Source organism: Notothenia rossii, assembly GCF_949606895.1.
Source record: "Notothenia rossii genome assembly, chromosome: 1".
Classification (NCBI taxonomy): Eukaryota; Metazoa; Chordata; class Actinopteri; order Perciformes; family Nototheniidae; genus Notothenia; species Notothenia rossii.
In genome coordinates this window covers 87,682,787-87,700,570 of record NC_136912.1, presented here as the reverse complement: position 1 = coordinate 87,700,570, position 17,784 = coordinate 87,682,787, and the positions used below count along the sequence as shown (strand labels likewise).

The 17,784-nt window shown below is 42.7% G+C and overlaps 1 protein-coding gene across 1 annotated transcript in view; it reads left to right on the top strand.

Annotated features, from left to right (window-relative positions):
• Nucleotides 1-12,106: 12,106 nt before the first annotated feature.
• The window catches only part of celf5a (cugbp, Elav-like family member 5a), a 36,136-nt gene continuing 30,458 nt past the window's right edge, over nt 12,107-17,784 (top strand). Inside the window, exons 1-2 of the mRNA XM_079641950.1 lie at nt 12,107-12,257; nt 15,081-15,160. Of these exons, the coding sequence (XP_079498076.1) occupies nt 12,152-12,257; nt 15,081-15,160 (186 nt within the window). The 5' untranslated portion in view covers nt 12,107-12,151. The remainder of the gene's footprint in view (nt 12,258-15,080; nt 15,161-17,784) is intronic.

Here is a 17,784-nt window from a genome sequence, read left to right as displayed (position 1 = left end):
GTATTACAGAATGACAGGAAAACTCAAATATACCCTCACTGTTTGGATGTTACGGTTTGGGTTCTTTTTTGCTTCACCAGTGACATTTGATCAACACTAAAGATCTTTAAGCCTATGGGTTCTCATGATGGGGATTTAAAGCATAAGTTTCGTGAAAAAATACCTCCCAAACATTCACATCATTTTAGAAACCATCCAAATCCAACATCGTTTGCTATGATTATCTGTAATTGATTGACTGAGCATATATAGTTAATAATTTGTATTCATATATAAGCCGGTGGCTATACTGCCCTTTTACTGTAGCGCGAAACTCCACAGCTAGCCCCACAAATACAGCAACCCTCAGCTGTCTCTCCTCTCATCAATGTTTGTCGATCTCGGTACTCGCTCTGTACGCAAGAGCTGACAAAAAACGCAGAGCGCTAACTCCGATACGCCCCCAAAGAATGGAGGAGCGCTCACTCCAAGCCAACAAAAACGACTCAACTAATTAAACCTATTCGTTAGCAGCAGAGTGGCCATAGATCCATTGTAGTAAGTTGTCTGCATAGACGAGTGTGTGTACATACAGTTTGTCTGAATGTCACTTCTTTATTGGGTTGGGGGGGGGCGGTCAGTCAGAGAAACAGCATTGTCAGTAAAGGCAACAGGATAAAGAGGAGGAGAGGATCCGCAGGCAACTGTGAGCCACTGTCCCCCTTTCCCCCGCCTGCATTTTTCATCACACGCTCCCTTTTTTACACTATTTAGCTTTTTCCTCCCCTCTAAACTTCCATGTGGTGCGTGCTGACACCGCATTCCTCATCCCTGCACACAAAGCCCTCTGGTGCTCAGTGTCTCAGAGTTCGAGCATGTCCATTTGTGTGCCAGCGTGTGCCATGTGTGCATACATTTGAGTATTGGGGATGTTGTGCCCCCCCGTCTCCCCCTCCTCACACACACTCACAATGACTTTATGTGTCCCATAGGCAAGAGAGAGGGAGCTCTTACGGCTCCTACACACGGCGGCGTGCTTTGTCGCTTGCCGGCGGGGGGGGTTGAAACTCGACCGACAGCCAATCACATGAATCTCCCGCCCCAGACACACAAGCACGCAGTTTGATTGGCTAGAACTTGCACTGGCGTATGATTCGATTGGCTGACGCCTCCGTTGAGGCGTCAAAAGTAGAACATTGCTCTACTTTTGCAGCGAGCACCACGAGAGAAGCTACGCTTTGCTCCAACAATGCAGTTCGGCGAATCGTGACTTCACCCCATTCAAAGTGAATGGGCAGAAGCGTTGAAGCGGCAACGCACGCCGCCGTGTGTAGGGGCCGTTAGTATGGAGAGTCCATTTAGACAGTTGGCAGCACTCAAACTAGAACATAGTTTCCTTGCACAGAGAGGATCATCTTAAATGATTCTCAGCTGAAATTCAAATTTCATTTTGTTTTGGCCCTAAGCAACCGGCAGAATTGCCTGGCTGAGATCAGTAAAGGTCAGGGGGAATTAAAATGCTTTCTATAAGGTTTGTCAGTGAGGGAGAATGAGCTCTGAAGAGATAGAGAGCCAGAGGAAAGGCCACCTGCCTGATAGTTTAGCCTAAGTTGGTGAGAGAAATAAGCCTATTTGTGGTTCAATGCTATCAGGTATTAACTTCACAGATCCACATTTCTCCTGTCCTTAATATATATATATATATATATATATATATATTTATATATCATATTCCAAGATATGGATTGCATTTGTAAGTCCTTCATTAAAAATGAACGTCTCAGAAGCTCCATCTTCAGACAGCGTGTGCTTTACAATACATCTCTATTCATGCCAGGAAACTAGATGATTTGCTATCCATTACATTTGATGCATGAAGCAAAACAGCAGAGCGACAATGTAACTCACATCCTATGAAGATTTCCATTCTCCCCTCTTGATGATTTGTTCAATATATAGATATTTATTTCATTAGATATCAAGCAAAATATCATTGAAATGAAAACAAATGGGCTGTCAAGACGATTAGAGCCGAGGAGAAACAGAGCTGTGTGTGTGTGTGTGTGTGTGTGTGTGTGTGTGTGTGTGTGTGTGTGTGTGTGTGTGTGTGTGTGTGTGTGTGTGTGTGTGTGTGTGTGTGTGTGTGTGTGTGTGTGTGTGTGTGTGTGTGTGTGTGTGTGTGTGTGTGTGTGTGTGTGTGTGTGTGTGTGTGTGTGTGTGATTGAGATAGAGAACAGTGTGGGGGTCATTTTTGCCACAAGGCACACACAGATGTCTGTTTCTATTCTTATACTTATACGTCTCTATCGGTCTCACAACTCTGTACGCTCCGCAGAGGGATGATGTTAGCTGCCACATTTGGTCTGGCTGCTTTTTGACCTTAGTGGGAGGAAACAACGGAGAGTGCGGTTGGCCAGTAAGGGAATTTCTTATGGGAATAGAAGATAAAATACATGAATTTCCAAAAAAAGCAGTAAATAGAGACTCACATCTTTATATCTGGATTGTGTCGGGAACCAGAGAGCAGCCAATGTATTGTTAAATCATTGACAGTACAAGATGCTGTATTTTCTCACAGCTGTAACATAGAAGATATCGTTTGAAAACCTTTGCAGCAGTTCATTAGTTTGTGTTATGGAAATCTTAGACCTAGTCAATACTGTGGAGATATACAATTAGAATGATCAATCAATAAACTGGTGAAACAAACAGAGTTGTCTTTCTGGATCTTTATTCGAGGCGCCTCGAAGGCACAAGTCTCACAGAGTACAAGGTAGTCTGCAGGAGTGTGCGCCACAGAATAGCAAAGCTTATATATAAGATAGGGCGGGCAGACAGAGTTTTTGTGTAGCTAGGCGGAACGCCTCAGAAATTTGCTTTCACACGGATGTGTCATATTGTTATTAGACACCTGTGTCCTTGAGCTGTAGAAAGTATAACGGTTATCAGAATATGGAAGTTCAAACTTTGTGTGAAGAGGAGTAGTTTCAACATAGTCTGCCAAATCAGCTCTGTGGCCTTGAAGCGCTTGAGAATAATAACCCTCATTAGAGACAACAGATGAAACAGCAAATATGAAGAAATGGTACAGTAGTGTTAGATAATGCTTTCAGAAGCATTTGGTTTTACCATATAAGGTAACATAAGAAATTGCCACTACATTTGACAGTGCAAGCTTCAGTAACATATAACTAGATCTGATCTTTCAGACAAGTAGAGTTAAAAAAAGTGAGAAAAGAGTGTGAGGAAGTCCTGTACGCGTGTTTGCCTTAGGCCTCCAAACCACTACATTTTTGAAATGCTTTCATTAGAATCACATCCCCTAAAAAAGTGCCGATTGACCTTCCTAATTAAAGACCACCAGCGCTGGGCTGTCAGTGTGACGGACAGGGTTAACTCTCCCCCTGCAGTCACATCAGCTCTACAGAGGGGGCGATACAAAAAGCACACGGCGGCTACTGAGTAAAAAAGTTTTGAGTTTAGCATCTCGCTTGCTATCAGGACTTTGCTCGAGCTATTAATATGGAAATGGTAAAATATAAAAGTACACCAGTGACATGCTTTAGGGCTTATGTATTTATTTATGTACTTGCAACTTTACCTCATACAGCATTTCCTCACCTCATAACTGTTAACACTGCAGTTTCTCCAGAGATCTGCACTGAACTGGAGTATATGCAAAATGAAGCTGCTGGCTGATGTCACATATAGCGAGCAAATCTGAATCTACTTTCACCAAGGTCTGTGTAGGTCGCGGCAGGTGAGGGCCTGAGCGCACCCTATATTCCCCTACAGCTCTCACACTTCTGGCCGGGGGAAAGCTGACATGCAGGGTGGCCTGTAAGCCTCTTTTGTCCATGTGCAGCAAAGTCATCTGCCAGCTCAGTTGCTCTTGCAGACAAAGCTTCAGAGAGATAGCCCATATTCTGGGACATCCTCACCCTCTCTTGAGCTGGAGTTGGGCATGGCCCCTCGCTCTTTATCTCCTAAGCCTCCTCCCTTTCATTTCTCTCTCTCTCTCTCTCGTGCTCGAAGACCATTTTCATCATCTTTTTCTTCCGCATTTCTCTCTAATTTTATTACTTTTGTTTGCTGTTCTGCAGGGTTAATACTTACTGTAACCTTTAGGTCTTATCTCACACTTTCATTCCGTCAACCTTTCCATTGTCTTTCCTCTGATAGAGGTTTTTGTTCCGGCATGGGTTTATATTTTATGATATTGCGGCTGTGCAGAGGTGAAGAGGTGACAGGATATTGGTAGTGCACGCTATACTTAACACAATAAGATCAGGGGCAGCAGGATATCACATGGGGCTCAGTTTAGCTCAGTGTATAATGAAGTTTGTTTGCTCTTGCTGTATTCAATTTTGTCCTTCCGAATGAGAAAAACAAGTAATTACTTTAGAGCAACCATGAAGGCTAATGAGTTACCATGAAGGTAACTCATTAGCTATCCAAGATAATGACAAGGTAATATGAGAGAAAGTAAGGAGATGGAGATTGTAAAGCAGAAGGAGAGTGACAGTATGGTACACCAGACAAAGAGGGGGAAAATATGTCAGATATCAAAAAAAAAAAAAAAGCACCTCTACTGTAAGGAAGAGAAAAAAAGAGAGGGAAATTGTTCGTGGAGGAGAAGGGAGGTGGGGGCTGGCCGAGGGGGTGTGTCCAACATTACCCTCATGAATCAGTGTCAGCGGAGCGATGAGAAAATAATTAAGAAACAGGCTAGCGCTGTGTTAAATACTGCCAAAGGTAAAAGGCCCATTCTACTGTATAGAAACACAATCTGGACGGGGAAGAAGAATGGCAATAAATGGGATAGGGGGAAAATGGGGGAGAAAAAATCCATATTATAACGGATGCCAAAGTGCCCTTCAGATGGCATTATGAAGGGAGACAATATAAATAGCACTGCCATATTGTAAATGTTTATATACAGTAGCTACGTACACACGTTGCACAGCAGTTTCAGGATTTATGACCGCAGCCGTAATGCACTGAATTCCACACAAGGCTGCGAGTAATATTTCACATTTGTTATCATATTGAATGTAAATTTGCTCGGACGTGAACAGTGGAGATAAATATTTGAAGGCAATTTCTTCTCCTATTCTTCTCTGTTCAGCTGTTCTTAGGTGGAGGACTGATGACTAGGACTGTACGGAAAGAAAGAGAAAGACACACATGCATCCAACAGTTCTACCTACACCTCAGTTTACATGGTTGCATTTACAGAAGAGGGAAGTCAGTAGGCTGTAGATGTTCAGTAATATGTTAAAGGGATCCAGCAGGGGCCGAGATGCAGCTGAAGTCCCCAAACAGAGCAGCTATTAGATCGCACTGGTGCACAAAATCTGTCAAGCTCTTGTGAGAATATTGAGTGACATACAGGAGGTCCTGTGTGTGCTGCATGTGCATTTTTCTGTTTTTACATGTACGTATGAACATATCTGCGTGCACGTGGGTGTGCATGCTCGGATATGTGGGTGAGTCTTTAAGGTGTCATCTACAATATCCATCATCCTTTCTGCCAACGGCATAGAGAGAATTCATGATCACTGGTCTCCAAATCCCCTCTGAGATGGAATCGACTCGGTTGGTGTGCACGGAGGAAATGTGTACAGCTGGAATGCGGAAGCTATCTCCCCGTGAGGCTGCTGTTCGGTAACACATTATGGTTTGATCTCGGGCTTTTTGGCCTGGCAAATACGCTATAGGGATAGTTGATGCAACAGTTACCAAGAGCAACCTCCCACTGCAGTGATGTTTGTTTGTGGGAAGCGTAGATGTCTCTTGATACCGTATATTCTTTATGTATACAGCACATAATGTACTGTATATGTTCCTGTATGCGTGCCGGTTCATATAGCTGCGTGTATTTGTAAGGCGTTCTATTTCTCTGACAGCCTGTATGGGAGTGTGCGTGTGTTTCTTTGTATGTTGCCAGCATATTTACAGTGGTTACGCACATATGAGCAACCTTGTGTCATTCGTATGTGTACTGCTTACATGTATGTGAAAGCAGTGAAGCCTAATCCATCCCAGAGGGGTGCTTAGTGAAGGATGCGCTGTTTCTGCTGCATGGTTATCAAGGCCCTGCACGCAGCGCTAAATGGCTTTTATGGGTGTCAGCCAAGAGCAGCCTTGACACCAAAATGATGAAACTATGACATGAAATCAAGCCGGTGTCATCATAGGTGCTGCTGGAGTTGAAAGAAGCGCGTCCTCCCTGTAGCTTCTGTTAAAAAGGAGCTTATTGAATTAAACATTGAATACATGAACAACATGGCTGTTTATGGGCAAGCATCACAATGAAATATAACATTAACATTGATATATGAATAAGTGTTGGATCAGTCTTTATAATTCTCTTTGTATTTTGTGTTTAATCATATTTGTTTCACCATTAGTCCATATTGCATTGCTTGCATGTTGAAATTGCCCATGGCCCTTTGGTTAGATCTGCAGTATTGTTTTCTTTTCAATGTTGTTTCCAGGCAACATCTCCGTAGTTGTGAGGAAACGGCGCTAATAAGGCAGCTCATTAGGCCCGGTGCATGGTAGGCCTTAAAGTGGGTGCTGTCAACTCTGTGGGTTAGCATGCACACTTCAAAAGACCGCTGCAAATACAACACATACACACAGGAGTGCTAATTTACTTTAGAAATCGGTAAACAAAGTCTTCTATCAGCCCACATTTCTTTCTCCGTTGATGGTGTGCCGGTGGATTGTGCTATCTCGGTTCTGTCTGAAGTGGCAGTGACAAAATACACGACCGTGCGCTCGCCACTGACACATAAAAGGCTCATTATTCAGGAGTTAATTTGGCAGGGTTCTCTCACCCTAAGGCTCTGCCAAACCTCAGAGTCCCTCCCTTGTTGGTCTCCCCCAGTCTACCACTGATCCCTTACTGCATGGAAAGGAAGCCCTTAGCACAACTATGCACAAGAGGGCAAACCTACACTACTGTGTGTACACACACATCCATTCACCATCTCATTAATGCCAACACAACCATTTAGATCCCGATATGTAATAAATTGGATTAAATTCCACTGGCTAAGCATTGTGGTTAATTAATTTCATTCCATTCTGTTTGTGTTTTTTTATGCTTCAACACATGCTGACCCTGTTATTGTGTGGCACCCTGCTCATTGGAGAAGTATAACAGGCTTGTGGAGGAGAAAGAGGAAGCCACAATGTTTGGTTTTCCGGCTACAAAGTGATTTTGATTCTTTCTTTCTTCCTTTTGACAAGGAAGTACGCAACAGTAGCTATAGCTCTAATACGGTGGATCCTTCCCCTCCTCACAGCCCTTATCTTGCCCTCCAAATGAGAAAACCTGGATGGCTTTTCAGGGCCCCTGTTTCTGCCTGGATGCTATCTCATTTGGTTTTAATATATTTATCCATTCATTATTGTTCCTTTTTTTTATCAGCCGGCTAATATTGTTCATAATTTGTCCTTATCTCAAAGCCTGACAGACAAATTTACGGGCCTGGGAGACAGATGGAGAAATGACCCCTCTCCAACCCCTCCTTTCCTCACTCCTCTCCTCCCTCCATTCCTCTCCTCCTCTCCAAACTCCAATGAAACATGACTGACAGCTCGCTGTATAAGTAGTTGTCATAGCAACCCCCCCGTCCTTCTGACAAGTGCTTTTTCTCTCCCTTGCACCCTCTCTCTGTCATAATATCCCTCTCCCTCTTTCCATGCTACACTCCCTCGCTGTTGCAACGATTGAGAAATAGACAAACAGAGAAGGGACATTTGAAAAAAACAGAGAGCGCCTAAGGCAGTCGAGTATGCTTTCTTACCCCCGCATCACACCCATTGCCAACCCTCCCCCCCTCTCAGTCTCCTCCCACCCCCGAGAATGATTTACCAACTGCAACGGGGCACCTCTTTCATCCATCCCGGCTTATCAAGGACTGCAGGACTGTATGCACATCAACTTACAGTCCTCAGTCCCCTCCCCCCTCTCCTTCCCCCCCCTCCCACTTATTCTTTCTCTACATCTCTGCTTCTCCTAGCTCTCTAGTTTTCTTTCTTTTCTCTTGTTGCTCCAAAAAACTCCTACTCTGCCCCATTGCTATTCAATAGGTCTCATTTCACTCTCAAAATCCTCAGCAGTCTGCATTGTTATGATGGAGCATACAGTAATAAGTCTCCGGTATACTGGACTGTGCTTCAGAAAAGTGCATACTGTATGCCGTGTGGACAGGATATGCTTCAAACTTCCAGCGGAAATTAACATTACGTAACAGGAGAAGGTATTCGGAGCATGTTTACAGGGAGGGAATTACAGTGTTATTGTTTGTTATGTGCGTGCTGTAATAGTCAGACTACATCATGATGAGGAATTAAGATATGAAATATTACTGATATAAGTTGCTTTTCTGCAGCGTCTCCAAGGCCAATGCACTGATACTAAAAAGCTTATATTGATTAGAAAAGGGTCCACATGGAGCCGGTAATCTTCAGTATGTATAACCAGGCAGCTCTCTGCCATTTCATTACTCCAGAGTTTAATTTCCAATGCATTTATTCTAAACAAGCATCTGTTTAGTAACCCAGAGTAAATTAAACATGATGGGGGGGGGGGGTGAATTTCAAAATAGTGTCACAATGAAGTTGCATACAGTACTCTGCCACAGTGAGCTGTAAATGCATATTAATGCCAGCATGCTGCTCAGTTTTCACAGTGAAGTAGCTGCTGGTTATTAGACCCCGAATTGTTTAGGTGATGGCATTTCACTGTTTACACTATAGCGCTCCAATTTAAGATGCTAGTCATGCTCTCTGGGCCCCGCTGAAAAACAACTCATAATTTCTTGTCTTATTTGGTATTCATCGATACAGTAGAAGGCATTTACTACAGGTGAGTAGCTGGAACAGAGAGATGACTCAGCAGTTTTTTAAAGCTGCAAAAGAGAAAAAGAGCACTCAGAAAGAGCATTTGCTGCTAATCACATTTTAACATCTCAGCTTTACAGAATGCTGCAGGGTTGCGTGTGACTGACAGTTCAACTCACTGAGACAAAAACACGATTCAAACAGAAAAACTATTTTCATGACTTCCTGTTCATGTAAAGTACGGTTGACTTCGGCTTAAAAGTCCAGAGCGAAGGAGCTTACCTGTACAAGGATTGAATCGGTTTATATTACATAGAGAAAATTAGGCACGTTTTGGGGGGTTACGTTGTTTGTTGTTAGCTGCATGTTATGATTACATGTGTAGCTGTAAATATTCAGTGAGCTGATTTCTGTACCCAGTTTAGGGGTCAGTTCCCATACATGTGGAATATGTCACTGAGCAGAGAGATGTTGCATGTGCTGCACGGCATCAATGATGCATAGACATGAACGTAAAGATTGAATTGCAGATGAAGGATACATGCTCTTGGGCTAGACTGAATTAAGCTGAGCTTTGTGGAAGTCTTACTATCTGGTTAAATTCAAGACTGAAGAACATAGGTTGTGGAAGCCTTCACACAGGTACCTGAAAACGTTGCTAGCAGCAGCATGATATAGATCAGATAACATCTTGACCCAAAATTAGATAGTTTGAGATTTGTGTTGCAGTTGGATGGAAGTTTTGATAGCATTTATGGTTAGCTTTGTAATTCTCTGTTAGATTCTGTATGTTTACTGAAAAACACAATTGACTGTAGACTAACACTCGTATCTGCTCTAAAGAAGAAATCAATTAGCATTTGGTAATGGCTAACAGTGGGACATGCAGCTCTTTGTGTGTCAACTGCGTGTGTGGTCATGGCGGGGGATCCGTAATCCTCTCTGTAAGAATGTGAAAGGGTATCCCAGTTTGTGCATGTACATTTTTCTCTCCCTCTTTTGCTGCTTTTTGTTCCTCCCCCTTCAGATTTGTGTAAATGACTGTAGGTGTTTTGCACTCTCTGTATGTCTGTTTGCACACTGCCTGTGCTGCAGTGTTGTAGATAAATGAGATAATGTTTCTATGGGCGATGAACACAACACCTGAATTCCCAAGGTAGCATTTGAGTTCAGAGCAGCCACAGCAGAATCCTAGACGGTGGAACAGATCTCCTCGATTATCTGTTTTCATGTGTTGTTAGCCTGTTTTCAAATTGCAGTCACTTTGCAGAACATGCACTCCATCTCTCTCTAGCCCACGGACCAAAAAACTCTTACAAAAAGCACCTGATAAAAAAAAAAATAGAGTCAAATAAGTCTTTCTTGCGGGCGGCTTAGTATCTTTTTTGGATGTCATGCAAAAAGCCAGCCGACTGACATGACTTCACTGTGTTAGTCTTTTATGTTCCTCACCAGTATTATATAGGAATGTGATATACAGTAGTGACCAATGATCCCGCTGTTCTTGGAGTCTTACAAATATTATTACATTCAGCAGGAGAAGACGTCTCAGTTAGTCATCTTCCCGCTGAAGGATGGATGAGGTGTCGTATTTTAAGACAAGCCACATATGAGCTGTTCGGAGAATGATCTTCAGAGTGCGGCTCATATGAAATTGATGGGGTCATGGATTCATTCAAAACTTGTCAGAACGCCCATCATACTTGAAAAAAGGAGTTGAAGTGGGGGGAACGCAAAGGGCGACAGCGGTTGCGCGGCTAGTTCTGTGTGCTGCGTGTGGCTCTCCATCTACAAACAGAAGGGTATATGAGGTCTGGCGGCATTCAGGGAAATGTGTGCAGCAGAGCCCCTCCCCCCCCCCCCCTCTCCCTCGACTCATCTCTCTGCATCCAGCCTCAGAATTTATATTCTCCCTCCAGCAAAAAGGAAGGACCATCTTGGCCTTTCATTTTCCAGTTCAGGGCTTTCCTTTTTTTTGCAGATAAATGCTCTCCAATCCACCCTGACAGATGTCACATTGCATCACTTCCGTTTTGATACGTAGCCTCTGATCCTGCCACTTGCAATAAGGAGTCAGCACCAGGGATGCCCCTCCCTAGACAACGCTCTGACACGGAAGATTATTTTAAAGGTGCATCATCGGAGGTGCTGAGTGCCGAAGCCCCAGCCGGGCGGCGAATCCCGAGCACTCTGCCGTGCCCGATTGCAGGATTGTGGGTATCGCCTTGTGTCTGGGTCAGAGGACGACCACAACACGACACACTCAGTAGTCGTCACTTGTCACCCTGACTTTGTGCAATACTTCTAGAAGGGATTTCTACCGCTCTCTACCTCTTCACAGTAGCAGCCGCTAGTCGTGTTCCTCGCTCGGTGTTTCCACTATGGCTTCACAGGTCAGAGTTGGAGAAACAATCTGTATAAAGGGAAGGTTTTAGTGCTTCTTCCGCCAGCAGAGACTCTCTGCACTGCAGCATTAATCATACAGGGCCGGAGTACATCAGTAAACACAGTGTGTCAGGTCAAGGTAAAGATCAGATCCCACAGCATTTAACAGAACTCAATAGCATACACGCTATCTATTGAAAATTCAGCGTTATTCATGGCATGTCTCCCAGCCTCCGATGCTCGCAGGAGAGACACGCCATTGTTCACTGAAGAGCATACTGAAATAATTCTCTGGCTACACAAAAAACACTGGATCAGCAGCAATTAGTTGAGTAAGAGAGTGATAAAGAGGGGAAGGGAAGGAGGCAGTTGAAAAAGAATGAGGTTGAAAAATGTGGAATCAGCGAGAGAAAAAGGGAAGCAGAACAAGGAGAGAGAGAGAGCGTCAGTTTCCAGCCTCACAGTGTGGCGTGTAGGAGGTTGGAGCCTAGAGCCCCTGGTGCTTTTAAGGACCAAAGACTTGCTCATTGTCTTGGGTCCTTGTGTGTGTGCTTGTTGTGTGTGAAATCTCTTCATTAGTTCTCCCATTGCTCTTCCCCCAGCCCCTGACCACTCACTTAGCCTCAGCAGCTACAGTACACTATGTGCCCATGTGGGACTAAACCCAGTTATACCAGAGATTAAAATGATCAGTCTTGGAAGAGAGATAATGCAATGTGACTCAAGCCCAACCGGCGAAAACTATATCTGTGTTTGCTTCCGTGGAAAAAAAGACACTTGCTTTAAATGAAACTCAAAAGAACAATGAACGATATTATCTCTTCTGTATGTTCTCAAATTGGTTTAGTAATTGAGGTCAAAGTTATAATTGAACCGTTTTGTCTCTTTGTCTTGTTTTGTTCCAGAAGACAGGAAGTTGTTTGTTGGGATGCTGAACAAACAGCAGACCGAGGAGGATGTTTACCGCCTCTTCGAACCCTACGGAGTCATCGAGGAGTGCACGGTCCTAAGAGGTCCTGACGGAAACAGCAAAGGTAGGTAGCCATACAGTTGTCAGCATTATTTAGGTCACTGACAGAAGAAGTGACAATGTGAGTACGTGTCTAAGTCAGCTGGGGTACGGAAAATGTATGTGACATACTGTATGTCCCAGATATAGGTCAAATGGCACATAACCACATTCTAATGCCATTGTAGTTGATGTGCTAGCCAGAAGCAGGCAGGGAACAATGGTAAAGCCAATGTATGTCAAATACATTTGATTGATGTATGTCTTTTATAATTGTCACGTATGACAGAAGATGAGTGAATCATTTCTTTGACTTTTTCTTTTGTTCAATTGGTCAAGAATGTTAAATTATTGCGGCAGCAGGCTCTCAATGATTGAAGTATTTTCAAATTAGAATAGAATATATCTTTATTGTCATCATACAAAGTACAACGAAATGTGTTTGGCAACTCCCACTGCAGTGATCTTGGCATGTTTTAAATATAATCTTTGTTTGAAGACAGACAGGGCAGATTAACATATACTGTATATTTATGTTTAATATGTTTTAAAATCCAAAGGCAAGATAGAAAACCAAGACTCAAGTTATATGGTAGAACCATCCTTCTTCTTTTAAGGTAATTGTGAACCCATCAAATATAGCAAGGATTCATAAAATGCTAGTCATTTTTTAATGCTGAGTTTGCCATTACAAACTCTTGCTCAGCAATCTTTTCTGAAAAAACTCTGTATTTCAAAAGCCAGGATTTCTATTCTGTCACAGTCCTCATTTTCTTTTTGTCAGTGTTAATTTAAAGCATTTAGTCCTATGGATGTACTGCAGGCCTTTACTGTTACTAGTGTTGATATCTTGCAGGCGCTTTTAAGACAGCCCAAAACTTTTTGAAGACATCAATTCGCTCGACACGCAGCAAAGAGCCCATTCCCCAGCCAGCGCTTAAGGAAATTGTTGTGGAATTATATCTAAGGGGGTTTGAAGCCAGAGCGGTCTGACTGCCGTGGTTTGGAGGAGACAGGAAAGATGGATGTCAAAACGATTCAAATGTCCCTGCTGTGAGGACGGGGCAGCCAAGATAGATGAAAGGGCTGCAAAGCAACCATGTACATTTACTCAGTACAATTCCCAAGTACTCAAGCCCTACTTCACATTAGCATTCACTTTTTATGCTACTTTATACTTGTACTCCACTGACATTTAAACATTTCTTGTAAATGAGTATTTCCTCTCTGTGGTATTGCTACATTTCATTTCAAGTAAACATTCGTCCCTGGACATTGCATTTCTCTTTGTGGCTCTAGAAAAAGTACACTCTATCTAAGGTCTATCACATTTTCTAATAAAAACCTGGAAGAATAAAAGACCTCGCTGACAAAAACAGGTTTTGTGTTGCACAAAATCCAATTTGTGCCGACCTGACTTTAAGTTTAATAGCAGAAAAGGTTTTGTTCTCTAGTTCTTGCACAGTTGTGTGTGATGCACACTGCAGGTTTCACAGTATATTAAGAGTTAAATTCATAATTATATTGGCATAGTTTGTACTGCTCCAGCAAAGTCCTTGTACAGGTCATGCTGATCTCTAGCTCTTTTCTATCCATATCTCAGTAGGAGGTAGTGGTTTGACAGCTGAATGGGCATCTTGATTGGCTGGTGTCCACAGGGGTAAGCCCATTAAGAGCGGAAGAATGGCAGGGCTGCTGGGTCAAGCAGTACAGATGATAAGAAGAATAAAGTGTGAAAGATTAAATGAGAATAGAAAAGAAACTTAAAATGAAATTAGGTGAAATAGGGTATAATTATAAATGGGGATGGCGGCTCAGGAGTTGGCCCTGCTGCCTCACGGCAACAGACCCCGGTTCAGTTGTAACAGCTTTTTTGGTTTCCTCCTAAAGTTTAATTGACTTGATCCAGAGACTTCAAATCTGCACACACATGTAGCATTTAGACTGTGTGTAAATGTGCTTTGTAAAACACTGACCACGTGTACTAGTAGTCTCCTTTCTTCCTTCAAGCCTTGATTAAAAACAGTGAATGAATAAAGTATAATTAATAAATTACCATAAACTAACATAATTACTATTCCATTGTTCCATATGTAGCTAGACATGTGTACTTACTGTAAGGGGGCCATGCTATTCTTGAAAATGAATTACAATATTTATGAGTATATGTTTAAGAATCATTTTGTGGCAGTAAGTTGTAGTATTTCTAAAGGAGACCAAATGTACAGCTTTAAATCAATTTTCTGTTAGCTTTAAAAGGAGGCCATACTCCAGTTTAGTGATTGAATAATTCATGTGCAACAGCTCACTTTGTAAACCCGCAAAAGCCATCTTCAACTTGTTTTCACTTGATCTAATCCTCACAGTATTTCTAACGGACATTAGAGCCAAGAGAGTGGGTTTTGTGGTTCCTGGCCTTTTGGACAGACATCGTCATATTCACAGATATTGATCCTGTTGTGAGAACAATACACTGTACTGAGTAGTTCTCAAATTGAGTGCTTTTTAAATGTAAAACATTCTAGTCTTGAGTGTAGCCAGTTAAGCTAGTATTTAATAAGCACAGACAGGCATGTGGTGCTAAATAGCATGTTTTTCTGCTTCATCAGTGCAATCTTTAGCCTACAGCTTCTGCCTGCCTGATGCCCGGAGTGGGGCAGCCTGCTGTGCAATGAGAGCCTCTCGCTGCACAGTGATTTCCGTGGTGTCAAATACAATTCAACATTCTTTATTAATATAACGTAGGCTTTTAATCTCACTCGGTTGAATACATTTACTTCACATAAACTGTGTGTAACTGTGTGTGTGTACCTGCATGTGTGTGATGTGCTTCTGTTCTCTCTTCCAGGTTGTGCATTTGTCAAGTTCTCCACACATACTGAGGCTCAGTCTGCAATCAGTGCCCTCCACGGTAGCCAGACCATGCCAGTGAGTACAGCTCTCTCCCTTATCAACATTTCAACATTTCAAAACAACTGAGAAACATACACACACATCCATTGCATGCACACCTACACACTGACTAAAGTAGCTATTTGCAGTCTTTATTTAAAGGTCCCCTACGGTTTTTCATCAATATATTATAGGTCTCAGATATATACAAACATGTCTCTGAAGTGTTTGGCTCCAAATACCAAACAGATCATTGCAGTATCCCATATCCCCTCTGTTTCAGCCCCGTTTCAATAGTGCTGATTCTGGGTCTGTCACTTTAGATAAAAATAAGGAGCCACTTCCCATGCCCCTCTGAGAGATATTTGGTTAAAAAGAACACAATGGTGCTCTAGGAGGAGATTCAGTTGATAAGGTGGGGGGGTTACCTTGGTTGGTTATAGGCTAATGGTTACACAAGCCAAAACATCGTTATGACATCATAAAGTGGGCAAAATCTGATCAGCTAATTTTCTATAAATGGATCAGGACACAACGTGAGAGAATCTTTTTTCATGAGACTTTCAGAATCTCTTTACACAGAGGGGACACATGTTGATGTAGAAAATACATGAAAAAGTGGATTTTGCATAATACAGTACGGTAGGTGACCTTTAAAGCTCTAACCTCTTTTATTTTTACTTTCCCCCAACTTTCAATCAATTTATAAAATGCAACCGTCCTCATCGAGTTTTAAAAACAGATACAGCCTGAAATAGCCTCCTGTCTCTTTAATTGGCAAAAAAAAAAAGTCCAAATCTAATTTCCAGATAAAACTGTTTAGAATGATAATTGAATTTTGGGTGAGTCATCAATCAGTAGTTCTGCTTGCATAATCAGTGAATATAACTCCAGTGTGAGATTACATTTGCTCGTTATGTAAGCACACTGAATGCTCTGAATTCTGTCTGTATTGGATTTACTATGAGCGCAGAGGCTGCACGGCTCATTTGTATGTGCCTCATGTTTAGGCATACTGCCTGTATACCTGATGGTTTCAAATAAAAGCTACTTATTCTGCTCTCCAAACCTGAATAGAGTTATTTTCCGTGTCATCCGGCTAACGGACAGTCACATCCCATATTATACAGTCGCTTTTAAGTATACGTTTTTATCCTCGTTTTTTTTTTCCGGGAACTCTCGCCTCAGAGAAGCAGGGACCCTGAACTCCCTCCCATACCCTATCTCACAGATGTTGTGTTTCAATGTATGATTTCATTATCAATGGTAGCCAATGTGTGGCTCAGAGCAAAGCATAGAGGAGGACTAGATGCCGGCTGTGCCATTTTGGCTGCAACCTCTGAGTCAATCTAAGTGCAAATGACTGCAGGTCATGAGGAAAGACTCTGGATGTCCATTCTCCATAGATACCCTCCTCCTTTGTTGCTCCATTCCCCTATCTCTGCTAGCTCTCTGCCCTCACTCGTCTCTCTTTGGCAGCCTCTCGGGATATTAGGCAATAGACTTGTTTACTCCACCTTTCACCACATTGGCTGCTGAATTATTCATCTAACTATAAGCAGGGGGCAGAAGGGAGGGGGCGAGAGTTGGGGAGAGAGACAGAGAAAGGGGTGGGGGGGGTGAGGGAGAAGGAGTGAATGGACAGGATTTATACCTCCTGCTCTGGTAAATTGATTATAGAAATCTGATCAGCATCTCATATCCTGTGGCTGCTGGAGGAGAAGGCCCAGTGTGCCTGCCTCGCTCAGATTAGCGGACCACCAGTGGGCCATTACGCCTCAGTGGGACTCTGCTATTCACAGAAAAGTGTCTATCAATGTAGCAAACATCCGGGAAAAACCTCGGACCATACATCCTGTATTAATTTGAGTTTTTTGATTACAGTTGAGTGACAGCGGCAAAACTAAGTCACGTACAAGTACATTGATGGACTGAATATATAAATAATCTTTTGTTTACACTACTGGATGCATTCAAAAATGAATACATGAATAAAGAAGTGAAACAAAAGAAAATAGACTATTGACAGCTACAATGCAGGATGCATACAGAACTGAACTTATGAAGGCCATCCATTGCCTGCAACTGTTTTTGGGGAATCGTCTAATTCTCACTTCTCCAGGGCTAATAGAGATGATTAATTGCTCTAATGAAACCAGACAAACTGAGCCAGCATGTGAGCGTGTTTGTGAGTGAGTGAGTGTGTGTGTGCATATTTACTGCCTTCCAAGGCCGTGTCTGTTGAGCAGACTCAGAGAGATGACCATGAATAAAGTCCAGCCAATAGCGTGGCAAGCTGAGGTGTTGAAGTGCACTGAATATTAACACTGCGACTAACTACAGCAGTTTGATAGATCTACTGCCAATCCCCCAAAGCATGAGTTTAGAGTTTATGAGTGTGCACACACACGCACACATGAATGCATGTGTGTGCATACATAAACATGTACAAACAGAAGCACTTTGTGGCTAGCACATTTGCATCAGCCCACACACACGCACACACACACACACACACACACACACACACACACACACACACACACACACACACACACACACACACACACACACACACACACACACACACACACACACACACACACACACACACACACACACACACACACACACACACACACATACTATTTCTATATTGC